Genomic DNA, 25,575 nt, shown 5'->3' with positions numbered 1-25,575 from the left:
AAAATCTGAACCTTTGAAATGGAAGCCTCTTACCATCACTTTGAAGTTGTTGAACACCATTTCTCTTTATATCCCCCAAGGCAAAGGTTGTGCAAAGTAATAGCACTCTCATTATTATGGAAATACAAATCAAAATCAAACTTATGTTGATTTAGGAGCTTGTGTTATTGCAGCTGTATCTTAATGCTTGCACCTCAAAATGGACATCAAAAGTCAAATTCACTGTTTGATCGGTTCTCATTGTGCTATTCTTCATCTGGAAAAGTATGTTTTTTAGACTTAGTAGATTGCATTTCACATTTGTGCCAATAGATTATTTTAAAAAAAAAACACTTGAATCCCCCAAGGATTTTGTACATTTTTATCAGGTAATTGGTACATTGAACTACAGTAAATGATGGAGTTTTTGATTGACACTTTTAACTTATACCCCTTAATAGCAACAGTAAGTGCCTACCTTGACATATATAAATACGTCAATAAGACTTAATGTTTCCAGGTTCTAGACTTTATGTTTTGGCTTCTGTGCTTGGCAGGTGCAGATTGTTGTTTGGTATATCTGTCATCTTAAATGAAGCACCCCTGAAGCTGCTCTCTAGCATTGCTCCATCACATGTAGTGGCTTGACAATGTATTGATTTTTCCTCTGCCCTTGTCTTGTCATTGTTACTGCTGAAATTATTAGAGAAAAATGTGTTTGATCCTCTCTAGATTCTACTGCCACTGCTTGAGAAATTCAGTGCAGTTCTATGAAAAGTAATACGTATTTCCTTTGTCTTTGCTTTGTTTGTGTCACAAAATGTTTCAGATCATTAAGCAAATTTTGACATCAGAAGACAATAACTTCAGTAATTGAAAACTACTTATTATCATTCATTTATTAGACGGGGGGGACAAACCCAAACCAACCTGGTATTATATGAATATATAATTGTTCCTTTTGTTGTATCATGAACCAAGGACAAATAAATTACTTAGATCAAGTTAATCTGACAACGTAAAGGCTGAAAGAGGAACACATTTTGCCTCAAGTTAAAGAAATTCAAGAGCACCAGTAAAGCAACCTCACTGCCATATGGATTATAAAGCTATTTCCAAGGCTTTGGGTGCCAGCGGACCACAATGAGAACCATTAGTCACAAAACATAGAAGACCGATGAACTTTCCCAGGAGTGTCTGGCTCACTGGTGTCTGGTAGAAAAGATCCCAGAATATATAAAACTCTGTAGGCCTCACTTGCGTTAGGCTAGGTTTGCATTCATGATTCAACAGCAATAGAAAGACTGGATGAAAGTGTCATAAATGGGAAAGTTCCAAGGTGAAAATTACTTTTGAGCTGAAAAAACACATTGAACATCTCACATTAGCCACAAAAAGGGGCTTGATGATCCCCAAAACCTTTGGTAAAATATTCTGTGGCCTGACGAGATCAAGCTGAACATTTTGAAATGTGTGAGTCCTATTGTGTCTGCCACAAAACTAACAGAGTTTTAGAAATTGAACATAATGGCGACAGTTGAGCATTGTGGTGGCAGTCTGATGGACTGGGGCTGCTTTGCAGTTTCATGACCTGGATAACTTGCTGCAATTTATGTAACCATGATTTTTACTTTAGCAACAAAATCCTGGAGCAGAATGTTCAGAATTGCCTATGTAATGCAGTCATTAGGTGAGAATTGTGGTGCACCCTGGAAGTTCTCAGTCCAAAACAGCACAACAGAGACACACTGGACAAACAGCAGTCCTTGCACACATTCAAACCATAAGCCAATTTAGAGAAATCTACCAATCTAACATTTATTTTTTTGGACTTCAGGATACCTAACCACTTGGAAGAACCCTCAGGGGAGCATACGAGCTCTTTGCAGAAAAGCCTTGGGTGGGATTCAAACCACATTGAGACCTAACAGTAGTTTATCAACAAAATTTGACTTTTTGGACAAAGATGGGGTTTTTTTGTAAATTTTTGTTAAAAAAAGCCAAATTTTGTTTGTCATGATTGATTTGTAAAAACAATATAAAAGTGTAAAACATCACAGAGGTTTGGGGTGGGAACTAACTTTTTATTGGCACTGAAAATTAAACAGTTGTTCTAAAGTGCACTCATCCTTTTGAAAACAGTTTTTATGATGAATTAGATGTCTGGTTTTCCAACTTTTACTTTCAAAGACCTGGTTGCTAAAGTATGAACACAACGTCTCCACGAATGGCCAAACATCCATTATGTTTCTAGCTAGCACTAAAGTAATGTCCAACAAGAACGTTTTTCCAGTCACAATCCTCTTCCATAAAGTCTAGAAATTGTGTTTCATCCTGGCATTTCTTCCGCATCCTATTTCCACTAATGTCATTAAAATGCCATGAAGGACCGATTTGGTACTGTGCAGCTGTCTCCCATTTGACAGCTGGCAGCATGCACTTTCACTTGCAAGCATCAAAATTATTTCACTATTTTCACATTATTGTTGATGGCCCGGAGCCCGAATGTTCAAGCCTGCAGTGTTCTTCCAGTTGGGGTGATTTGCATATGGTTTCATTTGGTTGAGAGAGTTGTTGTTGGAAAACATTAGACTAGACAAAATCCACTTGAAAGAAAATGAACTTATTTAATATGGTCTATAAAAAGGCTGTGTTTTGAAAAGGCAGCTAATTCAACTTGTCAAGATTCCCCTTCAACCAAAGCTGTTTTCCTCTAAAAGAATAAAAGATTTTGTCATATTCGATGTGAGCTGTTAACTCAAAAAAAAAAAAAAAAGAGTTAGCATATGATGTACTGAATAAAAGAATACTTTGACATGAAATGTAAAAAATGTGAGGCAGGAAAGTGCTCACTTACCCTATTCGGTTATTGCATGTGCAGCTGGAGGTCCCTTTAGCAGGTCTCTTAGCGAGCTTTAGGCACCTGCATCTGGACTGTTTATCCCATTTCTCCTGAGGTCCCTGTCAAGTTCCATCAAACTATCTGTGAAGAAAATTTAAACCGCCATCTCGATGTAACAGCAGAAATGATCGGTGGGATTAAAGTGAAGGGTTATTGTAGGACAGAAGACGACCTGCCCAAAAGTCTCTGTCTTTTTTTTTTTTTTTAAGGTTATTGCCTTGGTAAAATGAAAATACATGCATCATTGTCATTGTGTGGGCTGCTTTCAGAGCTGTCATTGTTTTATCAAGTCTGACCGTTCTCACTGCTCATTCAGCTGAGAGGTGCTTTCATATCCTGGTAATGATAATCACTTTTAAAGATGCACTCAGGCATTTGCCCACATATTTTACACTTAATCAGTTAGAAGATGCATTCTGATTAGGTGCGATTGTCAAATTAAAGTACCCTTTTGAGAAAAAAACAACACCTTTTCATTAAGCCCACATTTCAATATGTTTTTCTAAAAGTTTGTTTTTTTTTCCCTAAAATGTAATATGCTAATTGTAAAGACTGTAGGTTTTAGCATCTGTTGGTAGAAATAATCATAATTTACAGAAAGAAAGACTTGAAAACATCAGTGTGTGTATAATTAATCCATATAATGTGTTTCATTTAGTAAATTATGCAGCTGAAATAAATAAGCTTCTTAGTAATGTTCCAATTTATTTAATATGATTGTATTGTATGAATTTAATATGCATTTCACTTTAGTCCAATTAGACTGGCCTAGTAATTTATTGCTCTCTACCTCATTTATCTGCAGCATAACCACTCTAATGTACAGATTTTTACAGTGTCTTACAAGAGTATTTACTTATTTTCTTTTAATAGACATTGTGTCATGTTACAAACAGCCTCAGTGTATTTTATGCACTGGAGATGCTTTGTGTAAGTTTACTACTTTGTTTGCTTCTCAAAGTAGTAAACAATTACAATTGTAAAGGGAAGGGTTGTGTGGGTTTCAGCTTCTTTATCAATTACACTGGCATGTATTTGAATTCAGTAACCCTAAGTTAACACTCTGTTGAACTTTTCATGCCAGTGTAGCTGAATATCTCTTCCAGCTTGGCAGATCTAGAGATTGTAATTTCTGTCTTTTTTTTGCAAAATAACTGAACCTCTGTTTTGTTGGGTTTAGATCACAGGTGTCAAACTCCAGTCCTCAAGGGTCACTGTCCTGCAGTTTTTAGATGTGCCACAGGTACAAAACACTGGAATGAAATGGCTTAATTACCTCCTCCTTGTGCAGATCAGTTCTCCAGAGTCTTGCTAATGACCTAATTATTCTATTCAGGTGTGGTGCAGCAGAGGCACATCTACAAGTTGCAGGACACCGTCCCTTGAGGACTGGAGTTTGACACCCCTGGTTTAAATGTAACCGCAAATATTTGAGTTTGAGCCCATGTGGCCAGAACATCCTTAGATGAGTCCTGTATCCCCTTCTTGACTTGTGGAATGCTGCTAAATCCCCATCAACACTTGTCAATGCAAAAACATGACAAGTTCAGGATGTGCCATCTTCATTTTGTGTAGTACCATAGGTTTAAGATAATGGTTAGTCCAGGGGCAGGGTGAAAGTGAGCTTCTGCTAACCTAAAACACAGTACATATTTACTGTATGTGAACTCTAAATAATAAACCATTTAATCATAGTCATGTTTGCATTAGGGCATTATTCACACAAGATACTTCACACGGAAAGCGTAGGTAGGATACTGTCTGCTGCCAGTGGTCTCTCAGCTTGAACCACATCCTAAGAAAGGAATAAGAACCTTGTTTCTCATGAGAGCAACTGCAGACAAGAAAGGCAGCATAAACATCAACGAATAAGCATTAATTCAAACAACTTTAATATTTTTTCTATTTACACCACTTTTATTGGACAGTCCATCTGATCCTAAATACTTTGCATGTTTTGTTTTCAGCATGTCTTTCACTCAAAAAGGTCACTGGTGTCATTCTGCCTCCTCCATTCTCACTGCCAACGTGATCACCTCAAGGCAGATATGAATCACTTCTAACTTTTGAAAGAATACTGAGTTGGTCCTAAACTCTCTAAGTTTACATACTTTTGTTATTTTAGTGGTGCTTTTTTAAACAAATAAAATTTGCATAACTAATTTTTGCATGCTTTGCTACAGAAAAGGAAAAGAAACACAATGTGAGATGAAGGAGTGTTTGTTTATTGGTAAATTATGCAAACACTAACCGGTTGAACTTCATACTGCCATTTAACTTTGGTGTTATTATTATGAAAATTGCAAATCACTGGCTTTGACAGAGGCTCCTCTATCAGTCCAATCCTTTTTTTTTAAACCTCAACTTATCTCCCCCTTCCTCATGAGGACTTAATTACATTTGTCTATCTTTACACTTGTGCTTGTGTGCGGGCGTGCATGGGCAAGCGTGGGTGGGTGTGCGTGTGTGTGTGTGTGTGTGAGCCTCGGGGTGCATAGAGTGGTGTGTGAATTTGGCTCGCTTGTTATTTGTGTCTCCCTGTAGATGTGTGTAATAACACATTTGCCCTCTGCTTAATCTCCAGCTCACTCCTGCAAGCAGCCAAGGAGCCCAGCCAACGCTGACGTTATGGGTCTAGACCTGCCCTCCTACGGTTACACCCTGGTGTACACCTGTCAGCCAGGTTATTTCCTCTCCGGGGGTTCAGAGCACCGTGTCTGCCGCTCTGACGGCAGCTGGACGGGCAAGGTGCCTGTGTGCAGAGGTACGCTGTCGGCAGAGGTCTGCAGGGGCAGATGAATGGAGAGGGTGGTGAAGTAAAACTAAAAATGTTCAGGGGAGAGCTTTGAATTAATGCATATGGTCGGATTCAGAGAGTGAGGGAGTGGGTTATTGTACTGGATGTGTTGTAAGACTGTTTGGATGTGTTTGTTTGCATTTTCCAGAAATGTTTAAGTTGCAGCTGCAAGAAAATAAGGGAAAGCTTAACACATGCAGGATGTTATATCTGTGTTCCTGCAGCTTTAAGCCTTGCAGTGCATCGCCACATCTCAGTGACAATGCATATTTATGTTCATTTGCAGTTGGATCTAAATCCCAAGAGAAAATAGTCAAACCCGTGCCAGGGACACCAAGCCCTAAGATGAAGGGTGGGTATTTAAATACATGAGCTACTTGTGTAAAAATGCTTCAGACATGCTGACTATTGGAAGGAGCTAAATTTAAAGCTGCTTACATTGGAAACCATTTTATTGTTTGTACTCTGCTTTGTTTAAGATGTGCAGCCACATTTATGCTCTTGATGGGTGAAGTGCTCTGACTTTGGCACAAAAAAAGAATTTTTATATAGAAAAGCTTTTTTTCACTGTTGTCCTGTTTCAGCTTTGTGGATATATTTTATAAGTATAAATGAGTTCAATAGTTTACAGATTAATGGACTTTGTTTAATTTCGTTAATGACAATACTTTTTAACTTTACACCCCTTTATCAGTTTTGCTTTTGAAATTTAAAGTCATCAAGGAGGAAACATTACTACAAAAGGATAATTACGTGCAATTAGTGCTAGACTTGTTATCAGGAGGGAAAATGAAAAGGTCACAGAAGAAGCAAGATCTTTTTAATTAGGAAATATCAGTGCAAGATGGTAATTAGCTTACCTCTAAATTGTACTATATTCTATGCATGTTACTGGTAATAATAGTATTTGTAATGGAAATAAAGAGAGAATTTGCCTCTGGGACCCATATGCAACATAAACAAAAAAAAACTCTCATCAAATGTGAAGTTTGCAACATTATGACAGATAATTCAATTTTAATGCTGTCATTTGTATGACTTTTAGCTAAAATCATGCATGTAATTTCACAATATGACAGTTCAAAATAGATTTCAGAATAGATTTCACCATTTGGCATGTGACTAACTTACTTTCATTGTGTGAATGTAGCTAGATGGTTTTTATTATAATGGAATGTGTCTCCTTACAACTTTAAATAAATCTGACTTAGTTCTCTTGTAAAATGTCATCTCATGACATTTGTGTTAACTTATATGAAAGCGACAAAGCTGAACTAAATCCTGCCATGTCAAAATATTTCAATGTTTTTAGTTAGGCAAAATAGTTTGCATGCCCAAACATTTGTCTTACTATTCATTGTTACTGTAGGAAAAAATATTGTGATAAAAATGTGTTATTATGTTAAACACTAATTGGTTATGTGTGAACCCTAAAAACTAACAGGATGGTTTGGATCCTTTTTGTTTCTAACCTTATTTTCAACCATTGTTTCTAAGAGATAACAAATAAATGTGTCAGAATGCATTTAATGTCAATATATGTAAGTATATAATTATATACTTTGCCACTTGTATAATCAGACATGCTGACTTAATATTTTTGTAAATATTAATAGTAAAAGTTGTTTATTCTCTTCACAACTACATTCTACAGCATCATTATTAATATCACAAATAATTCACTCGAAGCAACAGCAGTCTTAATGGTTTTATGCAACTTTTACTACAAAGGTAATTTCCAACTCTTAAAATCTATTAGAAAGTGATCATTCTAACCATGACTTTGTTTTCTGCAAATAAGTACAAGTGGTCACCATCATGTACTTGTAATTGACAGCATTTCCAACAATAATTGAAGTAATAATTTGATATTATGCAACTTGAATAGAAAAATGATCAACCATTGGATGCTTGAAAGCAATATCCTGTACACGTCTGGTTCTGTTTCCTTCCTGGCTCTATTTTCTAACAATGTTTTTCATTGTTTTCCTTCAGTTCCAGACGATGTGTTTGCCCCGGATTTCGTCTGGAAGGGTTCCTACGATTACAAGGGGCAGAAACAGCCAATGAGTTTGACAGTCACCAGCTTTAATGTTACAACTGGAAAAGTCAATGTAACTTTAACAGACAGTAGCACAGAGTTTCTGCTCTCTGGTGAGTCATCTATAAATTATCTGTCTCCTGCTTCCTACCCTTCACCTCCCCCAGCACCTCTCTGTATGTCACTTCCATTTATTTTCAGGGCGCCTTGTGTCAATCAGTCAATCACCAAATGATCTCATGCATGAGACTGGAAATTAACTATTGGCTTTAAAGACAGATGAATTAGTCAGAACCGACTGTCTGCCCAGTCAAGAGTTTTATGCCTGCTCTCTTCCTCTTTTCAATTTGTTTTTCTTTTCTGTGTGTGAAGCTTCTAAGTTCCCCAGTGTGATTTTTGTTTCCCTTTTTCGGCTTAATTTGCTGTTTTAATTACTTCTTTTTTACTTCATGTCTTGTTTGCCTTTTCGTTTTACACCTTGTAGGTGTGTACAAACGCCAGGAGACACGGTTAACGCTCCTGCTGTATCAGATGAAAGCACTGACCTACAGCTCTTTGGGCAGGATTATGGATGAGTCCTGGGCAATGGATGGATTTGTGAGTATACCAATTAGGGATTTTGAAATGATACCTGAGAGCTAAATACTTGTTTTATTTTTAATTAGATTTGTTACTTTCAAGTTGATGTTTCAGGCAGCAAAGCATAATCTGCGAGAGAAAACAAGCCTTTCCTGGACCTAATTATTGCAAAGTCTTCTAATTACAACTTTGATATTGTTTAAAGCTCTGCAAGAAAGTCAGAATCCAATTAAAGGGATGCTCATTTCCGGATTCACAGTGTCTTTAGATTTACTTTAATCCAAATTAGCAGTAGGCTGAATGCTTCGCTAGCTGCTTATGTATCTGTTTTTTGTACTCTGTTGCTGAATAAGTGTCAGACATAAAGTTGACATCTGACAGGCCTGCAACAACTGCATGACAATTCTAGTCAGAGCTGATTTTTTTTTTCTTTGACTATAATAAACTTCAAGGTCCAACAAATAAAACCTTTTGACAGGCAACTGCGCACCACACTGAGCTATTGGTGGCATACTGCACGACTCCTATTGCGGAATGCAATTTGAAAAATAACAAAGGTGTTATTTCACATTTTAGAGCAACAAAATGTGTGGACAGTCATACCTAATACAGTATATCTGCAGATTTTGATAAGGCATGGAATATACTTCACACCTTTTCAAGTGCTTTGCTGAAGCACACTCCAAATGTACAGTACATACTGCTTCTCAGTGTTGCATTATGTTTCCCTGGTAGGTTTCGGCTGAGCCTGAGGGTGGCAGCTACGTGTGTCAGGGTTTCATACAGGGTAAAGACTATGGACAGTTTGGACTTCAACGACTTGGTAAGCAACTCCAAGAAATACCCCAAACTCCAGCCGCTATCTGTCACTCGTACTCATGTAGTAGAAGAAAGAGAAGGAATTACGTTTTAATCCGAAAGTCAGTTTTGTTTATTATTTCTTCATGTGGAAGCTTAAGCTTCATTCTGGACACTCTGTGAGTTTGTTGCTTGGTGTCATATTGTGAGCAGTGTGTATTGGTTTACTCTTAATACCAGGAGAAGTGACCTTAGATAGGGGTCACTTCTCCATGCCCCTGTTTGGATATGTCCAGAAACATATCCAAACAGCGTATGCTAATGGGCTGGAAACGTGTTTGCAAACCCACAGGCAATGTTACAAAATATGTGAAGAAACATTGATGTTTTTAATGTTTTTTTCTCATTTCTTTATTTAATAAGTATTACATTCATTTAGCACAGATTCTACCCCATGCCTTTGATTTTAGTTGGCCATTAGTTCTTACAGATTTTTTAGCCGCTGCTGGACGGTTCCTTCAGTTTTTTCGTGTCAAAAACCTTTTCATTTCTGCACTTCCTGTGCTGGCGTTAGGAGCAAAACAGCTCAATAAATTTAACTGGCAGCTTGATTGATTGATGATTGAGAAACAGATTAGATTTTATGATAAAAAATATTATGACTGAAATTTGATTAGATTTTTTTCTTCTTTTTGGCAATCTTATTCTTATATTCCCTTCAGTTGTTAGAAGCCCCCCAACCTCTGGAGGCTGCACCCCTCATGTCAAAAAATAGTGTCCTAAGACATTAGTGTGACTCTTGGTCAGCAAGCTCACTCTGCTAACCATTCAGTCTCCATGCTCCAAGTTTGAGATTTTAACCTCCTATCGTTGATGCTAGAGATTTTAACTCATATATTTATGGCCTATGTGCTGTAAAATATTTGCAAAGTAACTGCTAGTGTTTAATTGTATTTATGAATTAAACAATAGTAAGCTGGCCATTTTATGAAAAGAAAGCAAAATTTAAACTCAAAACCGTGTGGTGTGGTGTTGATCTCTGAATTATTCTGCTTGTGAGCTGAATGAAAAACGATGAAGGCTGCTACAAATGGATCGATTAAGCCTGGACTGGATTATTCTATGCTTATCAGAGATCCTCTAAAACACAATGTCTGATTTGCGAAACTTTTTCTGTGTTATAAAATAAAACCAAAATGTATTCTTAGTTTCCCAAAAAACCATTCCTAAAATCTTGTTCTCCCTTGTTTAGCTGGATGTCCTGATTCTTCTCCTAGATATCAGTGATCTTTTACTCAGAGACTGCTCTAGTATCTCGGCTCCCTGGGCTGATGCAGTCTCTTAACAACCAAAGCACTTGTCAACTTGTCCTCACAATGTACGCGAGCATGACTCCGATTCTGAGTGCGCGCGTAACCCACTGACATCTGCTACCCTGGATTTCACCTTTTCTCTTAAGAATGTAGACCGTTTTCCTGAGGCAGTTTGTGACGTAAAATCAGACATCAAGCAAAAACATGCGTTTGAGTGGCGAAGGCAAATTAATTCAGCTTAGCTGGTTGTCAGATGCAAGCCAGATGGTTTTGTTGGCAAGTTAGATGCTACCGGCCTCGTGTGTTGACACAGCTCTGGAGCATGAGTCGTCGTTTTGCACCAGTATCACGATTTTTTTTTTTTTGACAATTTGCTGGAACATCTGCTCATTGGAAATGTCCTAAATTAAACAAGCTGGCGTAACACAATTACTCAACAGACTCGGTCCTTTGCGACTCTCCAGAATGATTTTAGCAGGGAATATGCAAATAATAATAAATGGATTTGTTGATAACATAACAGACTAAAACGTGGTGGCTGTCTGTTGGTCATTCTTAATAACCAATTGTTTACTGCATGATGAGTTGGTACTCAATAACTAAAGCGAAAAACCTGAATGATTGGAAATTACAGCACATGCTTTTTATTGAATCAGATTTACCTACAAACTCTCTAGATGTGGTTGGGCTTAATAATGTTGTACCACAGTGGGAACATTTGCAGCTTTTTTGTTCCCAATAACTGCTGTCAGCCATGTCTCATTTAGCCACATTCATGCAACAGACAGGAGATTATCCCCTTCAGCATCATTGTGCTTCATTCCTTTGTGCTCATCATCTCTGCTGTCATTATCACATGATTGTTCTCAACTCGATTATCACAGTCACAGTGATGATTATCAGTGAGATCAGTATGTCTGGCGTTTTTTATCAAACGGCTGCTGAGTCTTGTCTGCATTATGATCCTCCTCTTCATCTCCATCGTTGTCATCATCCCAACCAGATATGTATTCTTCTTCCATCGCCTTAATTTCACTGTTATCACTTTATGGTGTCATTAAATATATTACACACTGATGACTCGTTTTAAAATGTTTGTCTTTCTGTAGGTTTAACTCTGAGAGAGAACGTTACGCTTGCGGACCCTGAGACCACCGGCTCCACCAACAGCAGTTCTGTTGCAGTCGCTATCCTCGTGCCTTTCTTTGCTCTCATCTTCGCAGGCCTCGGCTTTTATCTTTACAAGCAGAGGTAGGCGACTCTTCTGGAGGAATGCAGAATACGAATTTGCTTCACTTGAACTTTTTAGCTGATTTCCACAAATCGAGTTTTTCTTTTTAGAGAGGTTAACATGGTTCATGTAAGATCTGGAAATACACAGCTTCAGTTCAACAACAGCAAATGTCATCTCGAGACACTTTAAAAAAATGATTTCATAGCTGTCATACATAATTTCTAATTAATACTAGTTATCAAACAGTACAGTAAGCTTAGTTAATAATAAATATTTATAAATATGAATTGGACTGAATTTAAATAAGTATGGAAAAATATAGTGATGAAAAATATTATTTCCATTTTATTTACCCCTATTCCTGTAATCATCCATCCATCCATCCATCCATCAATCTGTCCTTCCATTGAGCCCAATATCTGTTTGTTCACCTATTTATTCATCCATCCATCTGTTCAACCAACAGTCGTTTTCCATCCATAGAGTGATATATTCAACCATAAATTCACCTTCCTTCATTTATGTTCTGTATATAAAACCTGATTTATGATTATAAATTTAAATTTGTCTAAGAAGGACTGTAAACATTGGAAGTTTGAATCTGGAAAGGTGTAAAAATTTGGTATAATAAATGGTCATGATCCTTGAGTTTAGTTTTCACCTAAAGGAAAAAATGTTTTGGAATAATATAGGTGATGCACTGAGGCCAGCACACACAGCCTGCAGTTCTGCAGTGGGGCTCCACACTGAAACAGTCTCACACTCGTGAGAGACTTCAAAGCCTGATGCAATGTTAGTCAATGCATTACCATCTGAATGGAATTACACAGTAGCATACATCAGTGCATTTTAATGAGAAACGCTTTAGTGCTGTATGTATTTTGCTGAAGGTTCATGTGCTGCATGCGCAGGGAGACATTTTGTCTTATTTGTAGCCATTAGCTCTCTGAACAGTTCACACGTGCAGAGTCTGTGGCATGCAAATTTCGCTCACAATATGTTCGCTACCCCTGAGATAGCACAGGGGCTACTCGCACTGCTCTTCTCACCAACAATTACCTCACAACCTCATTTACCTTTAGCAGCTGTCCACACCAAGATAATAGAAGCATGTGAGGGAAAGTAGAGGCTGTTAATTGTACGCCTGTCTTTCTGTTTTTTGTTCCACAGGAAAACAGATAAAGCTCAGTACACGGGATGCTCCGTCCACGAGAACAATAACGGACAAGCCACATTTGAAAACCCCATGTACAACACAAACACGAAAGCTGCGGAGGGGAAAGTCGTCCGCTTTGATCCCAATCTCAACACCATCTGCACCATGGTTTGATGTCTGCTAACGCATAGAGATGGGTGGAGAATTAATCCTAGAATTGATTTTTTTTCTTCTTCATTGAACAATATACACAGAAAACGCTTTTTTCTCCGTTTTCGGTTGGCACGCAGCAGAAGCAAGAAAATTGCTCAGTTGCATAAAGCACAGTTTCAGCTTCAACTAAAGTAGCTGATGGCATTCATAAGAAGGAAGAACAGTAGGTTTCCTACCTTTTCAGATCTTGTCTTTTTGCACTCTGTGAGTGTTAACTCCTTGAATAAAAGAGCTTCTGGCATAAAGATAAAGCAAGTATTTTCTGCTCAGTTGTATAAATATAGAGCCGTTATTTCACAATACCAAATAAACACTTGTTGTTTTTTTAAAGAGATAACCTAGATCTACCTTCTTTTTCTCCCCTTCCCCCCTAAGTTCTAATGAAGATTATTTTTAAACACGGGGGAATAGGAGACTCTCAACTGTGAGTTGATCAGTGTAATCTATTTTCTATTTTACAAACGGCTGGCGTGTTAGAGGAGCTGCAGCTGCAGAAAAGTAACTGTCTCCCATTGAATTGTGTCAGTGCTGTAGTCTGCTCAAAGTGATACGGTCAATTATACCTCTTAATTGGATGGTACCTCTTACTGATGAGATATATGGCCAGGGATTTAACTACAGAAGTGCAGTACAATTTTTGAGTGCCACTGGGAATGCTAGGGCTTTTATTGTTACAGTGTAGCTTCTCTGAAAACAGCAGAATACATCTCCCCCACCAGTGACACAGTCTGCATTAGGTTTACGATCAACTTGGGTGCAATTAATTTGTCAGAAATAATTTAACCATGACCGTTTGAAATTGCTGACTACCCTAATAGAATAGTGGAGGCAATTTATTCATTCCTGTATGTTAGTCATGCATTTTCTGATTTTGTTTCTTTGCTCATAAACTTTCTGTGTTCCAAATGAACTAGAGTGGATAACCCCAGCCTTGAGCCTGTATATCACGCGAATCTCAAAGTAGGAGTTTCTTGCTTGTCCTTTACAAGCGTTTTGCTTTTGGTTTTTAATTGCAAGGTCGTGAATCTCTAGTGTGCACAGACCCTACAGCTGGCCAGGTTTCCCAGAGGTTTACTTACTGTAACTTTGGATGTCGTCACATGAATGAAAAAGTGCATCAGCAGGCCGTTTGAGGTGAAATGAAGCTCGTTGTCTAGTTTATTGCTCTTGACAAATTTTCTGCCTTATTTTAGAGTAACTCAAAGACAGAATAAGTGCAACCACTAGCTCATCTCTGGTTTTCCCAAACTAGCATCGTTTTCTTTGGGAAACTGTGCCTTAGACAGAAAATTCTTGAACCATACTCCTACTCTAAGACACTTTGTGAATATACAGCCTTGGCTAATTTTGTTAACCCTTTTCCTGACACAAGTCGTCATTTCAGTGGCTTACGCAGCCATCAGCTTCTGCCAACAAATGTACAGTACACGTGAACGAATTTGCACACTTCGACTTGAGCCACCATCACCCAACTATGTTTTAAAAAAAAAGAAAAATTAATTTAACACTGTCATCACATTTCTACATCATTGCAGTGCCTTGAATACTGTATAGGCATAAGTTTCGAAGGAAAATCCCAACACTTAGTTTAGTAAAGCTGCACACTCATGTCATCTATCTGCACAGTTTGCAATGATTTAGTGGAGTGATGTCAGATAACCATCTGAAGGCAAAATGCAGCTCATAGTTTCATAACTGTGCATGTTGGCAAAAAGTGATCCTGTATAGCAACTGCTGCTACAGTACTTTATACCACTATATTGACTCCTATCATTGCTATTCCATTTTGTACATTTATACAGTTTTGATAACTTGATGGCACTCTTTGGCGATGTCTTGTGTTATCAATATGTAATATATTTTGAGAGTTCACTTTTCCTATGGATGAGAGAAGAAATGCATCTGGTACTCGCAATATACAGCGAGTCTTGTATCCGGGGACTCCAAATGTAGAATGCTTTTAAATGTGCCACACAATTGTTATCTCATCCAAGAACCTGTGTATGTGAATATGTACATATTACCAAACTTTTGTAAAGAGATCTATTTTTTATGCAGATAAAGCATTTGTAAGTTATTGAATATGTTGTGTAAAATTTCACATGTAAATGTCATGTAAGATCAAAAAGATTTTGTATTTTTTCTTTATCAGCAATGTATAAATCGTTAATTTATATATAAAACATAAAATAATTCAGTCGTGTTGTTGTTTTTATTCTCATTTGTGAATGGAATGTGGCCATTTGGCACCATATTTTGTGTTCCAAGGTTTGGTTTCCAAACCTTTTGGCCAATATATGTACCAGACTTTCCCTCATTATTCTTGCATGCTCTTCTCCTCAAAATTTTGGAAATTACAATTTTTTTTTTGTATTAGTTAAGTCCACAGCCCGGCATCAATAGACCCCCACCCACAGTTGCATTCAGCAGTAGTTAATATGCATAAAAGTGAAGAAAAAAAAAATCTGTCAGACAGCGTCACATGTATAAAATACCAGCCATTTAATTATACAGCAATAATAATGAAATGTCCACATAAGAGCAAAGAATTGATGGCAAAGTCTGTAGATCAGCCATTTTAGCTCAACAGTGTATTTATTATATAGGAATTCTTCAGTGAGGAGACAGAAGTTAGTTAGGCTTTTGTCTAAAAAGTAAGTAGTTTGGAGGAAAAAATATATATTTTGATATAATTTGGGTTAATATACTCTCTGATGAATAATGTTACTTTAGCAATCCTTTTTCTTCCAACTACTGTTTCCTCAGAATATGTCAAGTTGTAAAGAAAATGGGCTAGTAGGTGGAAGCAGCTGAAAGCCTCACTTTTCCACTCATATTCTCTTCATGTTTTTACTCCTGCATGTTTAGCTGCAGTACAGTGACGCAGGTGCCAAAACATTAATCCACATCCTCTGCCACACCACTCAAAACTGTCAGTATACAGTTAGCTTTCTCAAAACATGTCATTTGGCCCTAAAAAGTTGCCTCACGCTAACGCTGCTTTCCGCTTGAAAAGGGAAATCAAGATACTGATAAGAAAATCAGACACATCCTCATTCATCGACTCAGAACCTGAGAAAAAAGCGAGTCACTGCTCGGCTAATTACTGTGGGTAAACATGCAGGGGGGAACATTTTGGGAAAGAGCAGTTATTGATTTAGTTTGATAACACAATCCATAACCTCCGTCCAACATTTTGTTCTGCCAGACATCGCAGAAGGAGGAGAAGCCATCCTTAAGCACATTTTCTTGCATTTAAAATTTGATGGTCACAAACAACAGCAGCACTCTTTGTGGCTGCTGAGGCATCAACATGTTGTCTTTCTATTCAGTGTTTAAGCAGTGTTTTAAATAACATAATTCAACTTTTTCTGCATTGAGGATATCTGAAGAGTGCAAGTGCCCCCTTAATTCTTTTGTTATGTTGCAAAGATGTGCCTATGCGTCAGCTTCCTCACAATCAACACCTGCAATCTCCTTGATGGTTCAGCAAATAAAAACATTAGACTAACTCTTTGCTCCCCTTGAAGTTAAGTTCCTGTTTTAATGGCCTGCTTCTAAAGGCTATAATTATGTAAAAAAAGAAAAAAAAAAAAAGAAATAAAACCTTTTTAAAATTTACTGAACTTCTCTTTAAAACCAGCACAAAGGCTGTTTGTAATTTGTTTTACCACCCCAAAGGGTTGCAGAGTTTACTAAGATGTGATATTTAAAAAGTACCAATTCAACTTGCACATTTTATGTTATTTATACTGGCAGTGGCTGAAATTCAGTGCAATCTGTTAAAAGAAAATGAAATGTGTATTTGTTTTTATGCAGGGACCAGACAAAATGTTGTTTGTTAATCAAACTTGAAAAACAAAATTGAAATGACTTTTGGATCTACTTTATCTTGCATGCTGTAATATTTGCACCATTCTTTTTCCAAATAACATAGATATATAATTTTTCAGCATTTGTGATGCTAACATTTTAGTTCATGCATTTCAGTAAACTTGAGGATTTTGTCCACAAATGAAACAATTTGTCGCGAACATTGATGTGTCCCCCCACATATGTTAAAGAAGCCATTACATTCAGAAAGTGCTCGGAATGCAAAATGTTCAAAATTTGAGTCACAAAATATAGCAGAGAGAAAATAGTTAGCTTTCTGCTGTAACTCTGTGACAGACTGGATGAAAATAGATGGATTCGTCCCACAAAAGTATTATCATCATATCGCTCATAGTTTGTCGGGATAATATGTCTTGGGATGAGATGAAGCAAATTGTGGTAATCATAGTGGAGACAGGCTGCAAGAGAGCATGAGAGAAATACCAGAGAAAAAAAATGAAAAAGAGCAGAGCAGTCAAACGCCTGAATGGCAGGAACTTTTTTGATTTGAGGCTCAGGTTAAGCACATGCTTTAATGTCTAAGCCTGGGATTTGTGTGCGCATTAATAATATTTGCCAGAAGGATTTCCAATTGAAATGACTCTGAAGCTTCACCCAGCAGATTTGGCCAACGGGATGATGGTTCGAGGTTGCCTGGTGGCAGGTGGAGATGTCAGAATGCTCAGGGTGTTTTCTCCCTGTGAGTGTACAACTCATTATAATACAACACGGACTTGACCCGTGTTTGTTCCCTAAACATCGCTCTGCTTCATTAGCACTCGGGTTTCTGTGTCAGGGAATCCTCCGAGGGGCTCCTCTGGTGCCCGATGACAGGTTCATGCAGCAGTTTCTGTACCATGTCATCCCTACAAATGCTTCATTCAGATTTGGTGACTGAGCAGGATGGCGCAGTAAGCTGATTATACCGGCCTGTCCATGCAGACATTGGTGGGTTTGTGGTGAAGCAATGTGACGGGCAGAGATAATCAGTTTTGGTCTATACATGGTTACATGGTCAGAGCCGGTAGATGATCCCCAAGGCGGGATGACTGGTTTTCTCATTTACAAAAAAATGAATTATTTGTTTCTATTTAAATTTAAACAATTGTTATTGACTTCCATCCATCCATCCATCCACCCATCCATCCACCCACCCACCTGCTTCCGCTTTATCTGCAGTCGGGTCGCGGGGGTAGCAGCTTCAGAAGGGAGGCCCAGACTTCCCTCTCCCCAGCCACTTGTTCCAGCTATTGTTGACTTGTGAAATAATATAAAATTGATTATAATTTTTAATTGTATTTCAAGTCAAGTTTATTTGTATAGCACATTTCAGCAGCAAGGCAGTTGCTTTACACCATGTGCCAACAGAAGTATTTTATGTCTATTTAGTGTATATTCTCTAAGCTACATAGAACTAGAGGACTTTTGAACTGGGTTGATGTGCTCTACTTTCCTAATTTCACTGAGAATCCAAGCAGCAGCGTTCTGGACCATCTGCAGTAAGTCAGATTGACTGGAGTAATCAATGGGACTAAAGATAAACACACAGATGAGTTTCTCTAGATCTTGCCAGGACATTAGCCCTTCAATCCAACTGATAGAAGACCAATGTTGTAATTGTCTTAATGTTTCTCTGAAGTTTCAGATCCATCACTAAGCCCAGATTTTCGGCCTGTTCACTAGTTTTGAGCATCTATTCTATTGTTTGGATAAAACAACAATACATAAAGGTTACCTTTAGCATTTATTTATTATTGTTCAATACATAAACTTCAGCAAAAATATAAGATTCACCCTTGCTAAAGGTTTTGTAGTGGTTTTCAGGTGCTTACTATGCAGAATTGTTGTTAGCCCTGCTATTGGTAATTGCTGTTGACTGCTCAGTCCATTTTCAGGCTATGAATTGTAATTTTAAAACAACTTTTCTTTAATAGGAATAATGATTAGCATGACGATGGCCTGTCAGTATTTCTCAGAATTGTAGATATTTCCAAATATTATGGGGTTTTTTTCCAAGGGGAAAAGTGAAGTAGCCGTCACTCAACCAGCTGACTAGCAGAAGCAGAAAAGCACTATGGTCACTTCTTCATATTTAGTGGGAGCTTTTATAAAGGGTTATCTACGGTGAAAAAGGAAACATGTAATGTCTGAGAATACCAGAGCCGCTTGGGTCTTTCATATGGGACTGACTGATGTATGAACTCCAGTGACATGGGGAGGGTCAAAGGTTGAGACACCCGGGTTGAAGGAAGATGGTACAGGAATAGCTGTGAAGATGTATGTGTGTGTGTGGCCTGAGATCTTTATAAGATGCAGGTTTTTGAGTCCTGTAGGAATTCTTTATTGACCGGGTTATTATTCCCCATGATTTGGTTGTTGTGATACAGGAGGCTGCAATTCGAAATAAAATTCATTGCTTTTCAACCGAGGCTGTGTCTGCAGAGCCTCGGTTCCCCGAACCATCATCGCATCGGCACTTTGAAGACGACCACTAACAAATACACCACAAATACAACTTCTTTTTTTTTTAAAAAACCTTGCTCTATACAGTGAAACAACGGTCTATAGTTTAATTTAAAAGATTTTTTTCATGCTTTTTCTTTTTTTTTTTTGCTCTCGTACAGAAACTGCATATGTACATTGAAATGATCCTGCCCAAATTCTGCCATTTTATTTCTTTTGGCCTGTTACATAATAAAAAGTTTAAATACTAATTTCGAGTAAAAACATCAACACTTCCTGGTATGACTAAGTGTTGATGACAAACGCCTCTAACAGGCTTTTTGTGTCTCATACCATCTTGTGTTTACAGAGGAAGGAGTTAGTCAAGTTGTTGGTTTTCCTCCCATGTGCACGTCAAAGCGTAATGACTTGTGTTTGCTTTCATGGATCTTTTGCTTCTAATGTGCTGGACTGTCAGTTGACTAACTAGCCGCTTTCTCGGTGTATATTTCAGTCTTCCACTAATGAGCCATTTTGCTCAGCACTCAGTGGCCAGATGTCCTCGGGGTGGTGGACTGTTCATGAATCAAATGGGAAGCTGTTGAGAAAAGAAAACCCAGAGGAACTATCAGTCACAGCTTATGACTATCAAACTGCAGGTAAGGCACTGAGAATTCAAACGAGACAGAGAGTGGTTTTAATTTTCACAGCAAATTAGACTGGCCTTTCTGGCTAAAGGATCAAATCAAAGAGATTCAGTTCTGGAATATATTGTAGCAGCATAAAAGCTTCATAATACAAAGACAAAGTTGCAGCAATTTGCACGGATTTTGCTTTGTTTGACCAAAGGATTAAATGTTTTTAAAAGCGCAGTTTAAAAGAGTGTTGAATTTGATATACTCATTTTAATCTTAAAGTGGATGAATAATGTAAATTCTTTCATTACTGTTTAAGGAAAATCAATTTTTAACCTCCAGTTAAATTGCTCTGGGAAATGACCCACAGTATACTAAGCAAGTCGGGATAAATAGAGGGGCGGTAAACGGAGGTCAAAAGGCATGAAGAATGCTATCATTAAACCAGTGAGGGGCACTAAGTGTGTGTGTGTGTGTGGGCGTGTGCGTGTTGGTGTGGATGGAGATGGGAGACAAGATTAGCGTCAGTTTTTGTGAACATGAGGGATTTTCGGACGTACCTACAAGATGATTAATAATCATGCATCTCTCATCATAAGTCAGGAGAAAGATGCATAATGTAAAACTCCTCGCTGCCTAAGATCACTGGCACATCACACACTGAGCTGAAATAATTAGAATATTCAGTTGAATATGTATCACTGGAGTTTTAACCTTGAGGCGTAAACCAGAAAGGAGGGATTTTTGCTGAAATGAAAAAGCAATGAAGAGCAGTGTGACAGCTGAGGAAATATTCATATCCTCGCCAGAGGGAGATGGGAGGATATCCCACTTGTTTCTGGTTGTCACTGTTGGGTGTCCATACAGCTCAGTTTTGTTTTTTTGACTTTTCTTTAAGTGTACCTTCAATCTTCGATGAACTGAACAGTCATGCTCTGCAAGGTACATCAAGAAGGGAAAAAAAGTGAATTATTTATTCGAGATCCCACTAGGAAGCTTCTCTGAGAACATGCGACCTTCACCTCCACAACAGGGAACACCTGATCTCCAGCAATGAATTTCTTTGAGTTTCTTGTTTTTCTTTGAAATTATTATAATTTGAGAGACATTTAAAATCTAAACACAATACAATTTATGTAATCTGACGGTTGGCTATTGTCTCACACTAGAATAAATGAGGATATATTTTAGCGAAACAACACTTGCCCAATAATTACACTGTGCACCAATTACATGTGTGAATAGATTTTTGAGTTCATTGTTTTTGGTTGAAGCGACTGTATCAAAGAAGATTTCACTTGTTTTAGAAATGATGTAATTCTCCTGTGGACTTTCTACCCCGTGATCTGCAATTAGACACTCGGAAACAAGAAAACGGTTGTGAGGTCTGGCTAAACTTTACCGGGATCTCTTTAAAATGAACTCAGAATCTTGCTGAAAATTTGGTGGCTGTTGTAACATAGCTCAGCTCTTTGCAAAGTAAGTAAAAGAAATTTCTTGCTAAACGTTTCTCGTTGTATACAAGATTGTACCTCATATATACAGTAATTAACCAAGTGGATGGTATCTTATTTTTGTCCATCATTGTTCACTGCTTCCCTAGCAGAAAACTGAAAGCACAAAAAAACAGCAATTATTTTAAAAACTCTTTGTGTTTTTCTTCAGTGTCCCTTGTGAAACTTAGTATGATGAAATCACCACAGGTATGAAATTCTCCAGTTTATCTAAACTTTGGATATCTTTACGCTGTTTTGTGTTTTTGGCTTAAAATTCAGCAGCAAACATCTTTATTACTTTCTTTTATTTTTGTAGTATTTACATAAATGTGTTAAGCTCCATAATGAATATATGACGCAGATGCATGTGGTGTGTGTTGCAAACCTGCGTAGTGTGAACACGATTGACATTTTAAAAAGTGGCTTTTAAAGCAACTGAATCACTGCAGACAATTACAATAAATGTACTCAATTCTGCCTGTGCCAATTTTTGAGTGCTTCGCAGGCGTATTGGTCATTCGTATGAAATGTAAATCCATATTGTTGAAACGCATAAAATCAAGTCATTGAGCACTTGATGCATAACAGTAAATCCCCGATTAGATGATGACAAAGGTGACTCTTGCGATGAAATGGCAACCATTTTAAAAGTCAAACAATATGCTCAAGCACTGTATGCCTAAAAAAACCTATAATTGCCACCTGCTGGGGCGTTTTTATCCTCGCTTTAGTGGCAGCGCGCATCAGAGCATGCACACAGGAGATCACAAAGCCTTTAACCAATCCCATGTGACCTTGATGAACGGTAGCCCCTCACAATGTGAACACCAACTCTCCTTTCAGCACATGACAACATCGATCTAATTGCTCACAGGGTGTCAGGCTTAATAGCCCCCCACCCTTGTCTCCAGCAATTAATTGTGTAGATTTTTTTAATTAGCTCCTAATGCCTTGTGACATGCACCTGAAGGGAGCAGAGTCAGTCTGAAGAGGAGAAAAACAAATGGCTGCACACAGCAGGTTATTTTTGTTATTTTGAATGCTTAAGAAAAACAAAGTGTCCCTGTGATCCAGCGCTGCACTGGTGTAACATAAAATCCCTGCACGGTGTGATTGTAAAGTGGTCATGGACGCTGCTGTAACATCCAAGCCTTTACAAAGGATTTCATACAGTTAAAAAAAAAAAAAAAACACTTTTCAGATGCTCTGTAAGCCTTAGCCATAACAGCATTCCTGTGAAAAATGTATGTCCTATATTCAAGAATTTCCCTCCCAGAATTATTCACAGAACGGAAATCCACAACAACAGACCCTGAGCTTGTGATGGACTAATTGGACTACATAAATACACAGAAAGCTTTGTTGGCAAGAAAAAAAAAAGTTTTGAAGAAAATTCATCTTTTATTGTCATAGCATAATCTCGCAGTGAAATATTCCAAGTAAAAAATCCAACATTTAATTTGGCATTATGGCTGATACCCGTGCTGTTAATAGATTTGCCAAATGGACAGCACATATGTAGACTTTTCACAATAATTCTCTTTGACAAGTCTTATTTTCACATTCTCCTTAGTGGATTTTTCTTTGTTATGCTTGCTTCTCTTCAGCTCAGCCAACATGTTTCCCAGGCGAATAAAGGATGGAGACGATGGACACCATGAAAGAAGGTTAATTCTGAGACTGGCGAACCATTTTGTTTTGGGTTTTCCAAATGTTTGGATTTTTATCCTATTGTTATATTCTATTTGACCCATTTTTGCCTTACTGGCAACATTCAGCTATTTTAAAGAGTTTAGGCAGATTAGCAAGGTTTCCAAGGTCCACAGCATCTCATACATCCTCCACCATACTTGCCGGTGGGCAGGTGGTGTTTTTCCACATGCTTTCTCTTTTACTGATGTTAGACTCACCTTGAATGTTTAGAAAACTTGATGTTTGTGTTTGTGATGGCAGAACAGAGAAACCTATCAGGGAAACGCTCCTCGACAACCAGTTGAGCATGTAGATCACAATGAATTGTTGTCATGACCCCAAGATGTCAATCTTTGCGGCAATCCTCTTACAGTTTTGAAGGCGTTTTTAATCTTCTTTACTCTCCTGGTCACTATTGTGTAGTTGTAAGATGAGTGTGTGTCCTCATCCAACCAACGGCAAAAAGAAACGTGCCTCTTGCTCTTTTAAATCTATACCATATAGTAAAAATTGTATACTGTAACAGTAAGTTGTTTTTCCACCATTAGCACTGCTGCAACATTAACACAAGCATGATTGACAGCATTGAAACACTCTTCCTGGCTCTGATTGGCTGATTGAGACCAAGTTTTATATTTCTGCAGATGGCAGTAGGACCACAGGGAGGAGACTGAGGAGCTTGATTATTTCACAGATTAGCTGGATCTTTCTAAAAGCTACATAATGCATCTTTAAAGAAATTACTCAGTTATGCATTTTTATTAAGGGTAGCAAAACCTATTTTACCGATAATTTTGAATACATGTACTGATCTTAAATGCTGCATTTTTCAAATATTCTTCATGGGAAGTTTGCTAATGCAATACAACACATTTCTTTTATTTGTGTTGTGTTTTATTTTTACATTTTTAATGTTAGAAAATGTTAGAAAAATGTTAGAAAATGTTAGAAATCTTGCTTTCACGTCATTGGACGTCAGATGAAGCATGTCTTTTATACTCCAGAGTTGTGAAAAAGAAAAAAAAAAGCACTGAACACTAATCAGAATATTCATATTGCATCATTCTGACAGACACAGAGAAGACAGGAGGGCTGCATTTATGCGCCATGAATTAATATGTGACATTTAATCTTGTCAATGAAAAGTTTGAGCTTAATGTACAACCTCTCAGTAGAGCAGCGCGGCATGAATCATCGGACAGTGACATTTTGGATCTGTTATCAGGCATGCTCTGCAGACACTGCAACTCATTTTACCATATAATTGAAGAGCAGGGAAAAGTGTGCAACAAATGATGCTATCTAAGCATATGACTGAGCACATTTGTCCTGTGTGGAATAATTACACGGCCCTCTGTTGACACTAATGTGCCACATTGTTGCCTGCGGCGACTTTTAAGAGAGGACAGCTTAACTTCTCTGTTAAACAGACTGGGGAGAAAACTCCTGGCTTTTCACAGCAGGGATTTGTGTCAACAAAGTGGAAAGACTAAACTTGGGTTTTGTTTTTTGTCTTTATGTTGGTTTATTTTCTCCTCCTTTAGCTCAGGCGGAACATTTTGGTCACTAAGCGTGAACCTAAATACGTCTCTGTGGGAGGAAGGATGCTACGTGCGCAGTGTGTGAGTAGCTGGTAAGGGGCAATTTCTGTGTCAAGGATGACTGACTGGGTGCACAGATAAGGTCAAAAGCAGAAAAAAAAAAATCTGGCTCCGTTTAGGATTCAGGGACAATTTGGCAAACAAGAGAGAGTTTTAAGCAAATGATCCAAATTACAAATCTTGCCTCTTTTTGTGTGTTTGAGCTGATTCATTCAACATGTTCATGCGGTGTATTACAGAAATGTTTTTAGGGAACTAGTTTGTTTGTTTTTTCTTCTAAGATTTCAGAGAGAATATGATGGATGATATAAACTGCTACAATAATCTGCAGCACTTTCTGTATGCCTGTTGTTTTTTTTTTCTTTTTAGACCAGAGAAGCTGCATGACAAAATGTTTCTTCCTACTATATAAATAAAGACACCATGTATTGAGCCAGACGAGTCTTTTAAAAGCACAAGGACTGACAATTATATCATTTTTTGCCACGTTATTCTCCCATTTTATTTTATTTATTTTTATTTTTTTAAAGATGCGTTGAAACTTTCCAGCCTTGAAAGCATCATTTTAGTCGGCTAACAGATTGGTATAGTACTGGGAAATTATGGCATCGTTGTTAAAAAAAAATAACAGGTGAAGACGAGTTCAAAACTTTATCAAAACACTTTGAAATTTTTATAAAAATAGTAATTGTTTATGCTGTTTCTGTCAGTTGGCATGGCAACTTCTACAATGAAAATTTGCATCAAATTACAGTGTCTTGCAAAGGTATTCATTACACCTATGCTGACGCATAACTCTTGTTATAAAACATTTATTTTATTGG

The 25,575-nt window shown here is 37.7% G+C and overlaps 1 protein-coding gene across 5 annotated transcripts in view; it reads left to right on the top strand.

The window, feature by feature from the left end:
* LOC114141949 (CUB and sushi domain-containing protein 3-like) overlaps nucleotides 1-14,493 on the top strand; it is a 244,962-nt gene extending 230,469 nt beyond the window's left edge. For all 5 annotated transcript variants that reach the window (XM_028012891.1, XM_028012890.1, XM_028012888.1 and 2 more), the window contains 7 exons: nucleotides 5,466-5,645; nucleotides 5,965-6,030; nucleotides 7,674-7,832; nucleotides 8,204-8,316; nucleotides 9,034-9,121; nucleotides 11,519-11,660; nucleotides 12,814-14,493. In XM_028012891.1, the coding sequence (XP_027868692.1) occupies nucleotides 5,466-5,645; nucleotides 5,965-6,030; nucleotides 7,674-7,832; nucleotides 8,204-8,316; nucleotides 9,034-9,121; nucleotides 11,519-11,660; nucleotides 12,814-12,973 (908 nt within the window). In that variant the 3' untranslated portion in view covers nucleotides 12,974-14,493. The remainder of the gene's footprint in view (nucleotides 1-5,465; nucleotides 5,646-5,964; nucleotides 6,031-7,673; nucleotides 7,833-8,203; nucleotides 8,317-9,033; nucleotides 9,122-11,518; nucleotides 11,661-12,813) is intronic.
* The last annotated feature ends 11,082 nt before the right edge of the window (nucleotides 14,494-25,575 follow it).

The sequence above is a fragment of the Xiphophorus couchianus genome, chromosome 3, assembly GCF_001444195.1.
Source record: "Xiphophorus couchianus chromosome 3, X_couchianus-1.0, whole genome shotgun sequence".
In the NCBI taxonomy this organism is placed as follows: domain Eukaryota; kingdom Metazoa; phylum Chordata; class Actinopteri; order Cyprinodontiformes; family Poeciliidae; genus Xiphophorus; species Xiphophorus couchianus.
This window is presented reverse-complemented; position numbering and strand designations above follow the sequence as displayed.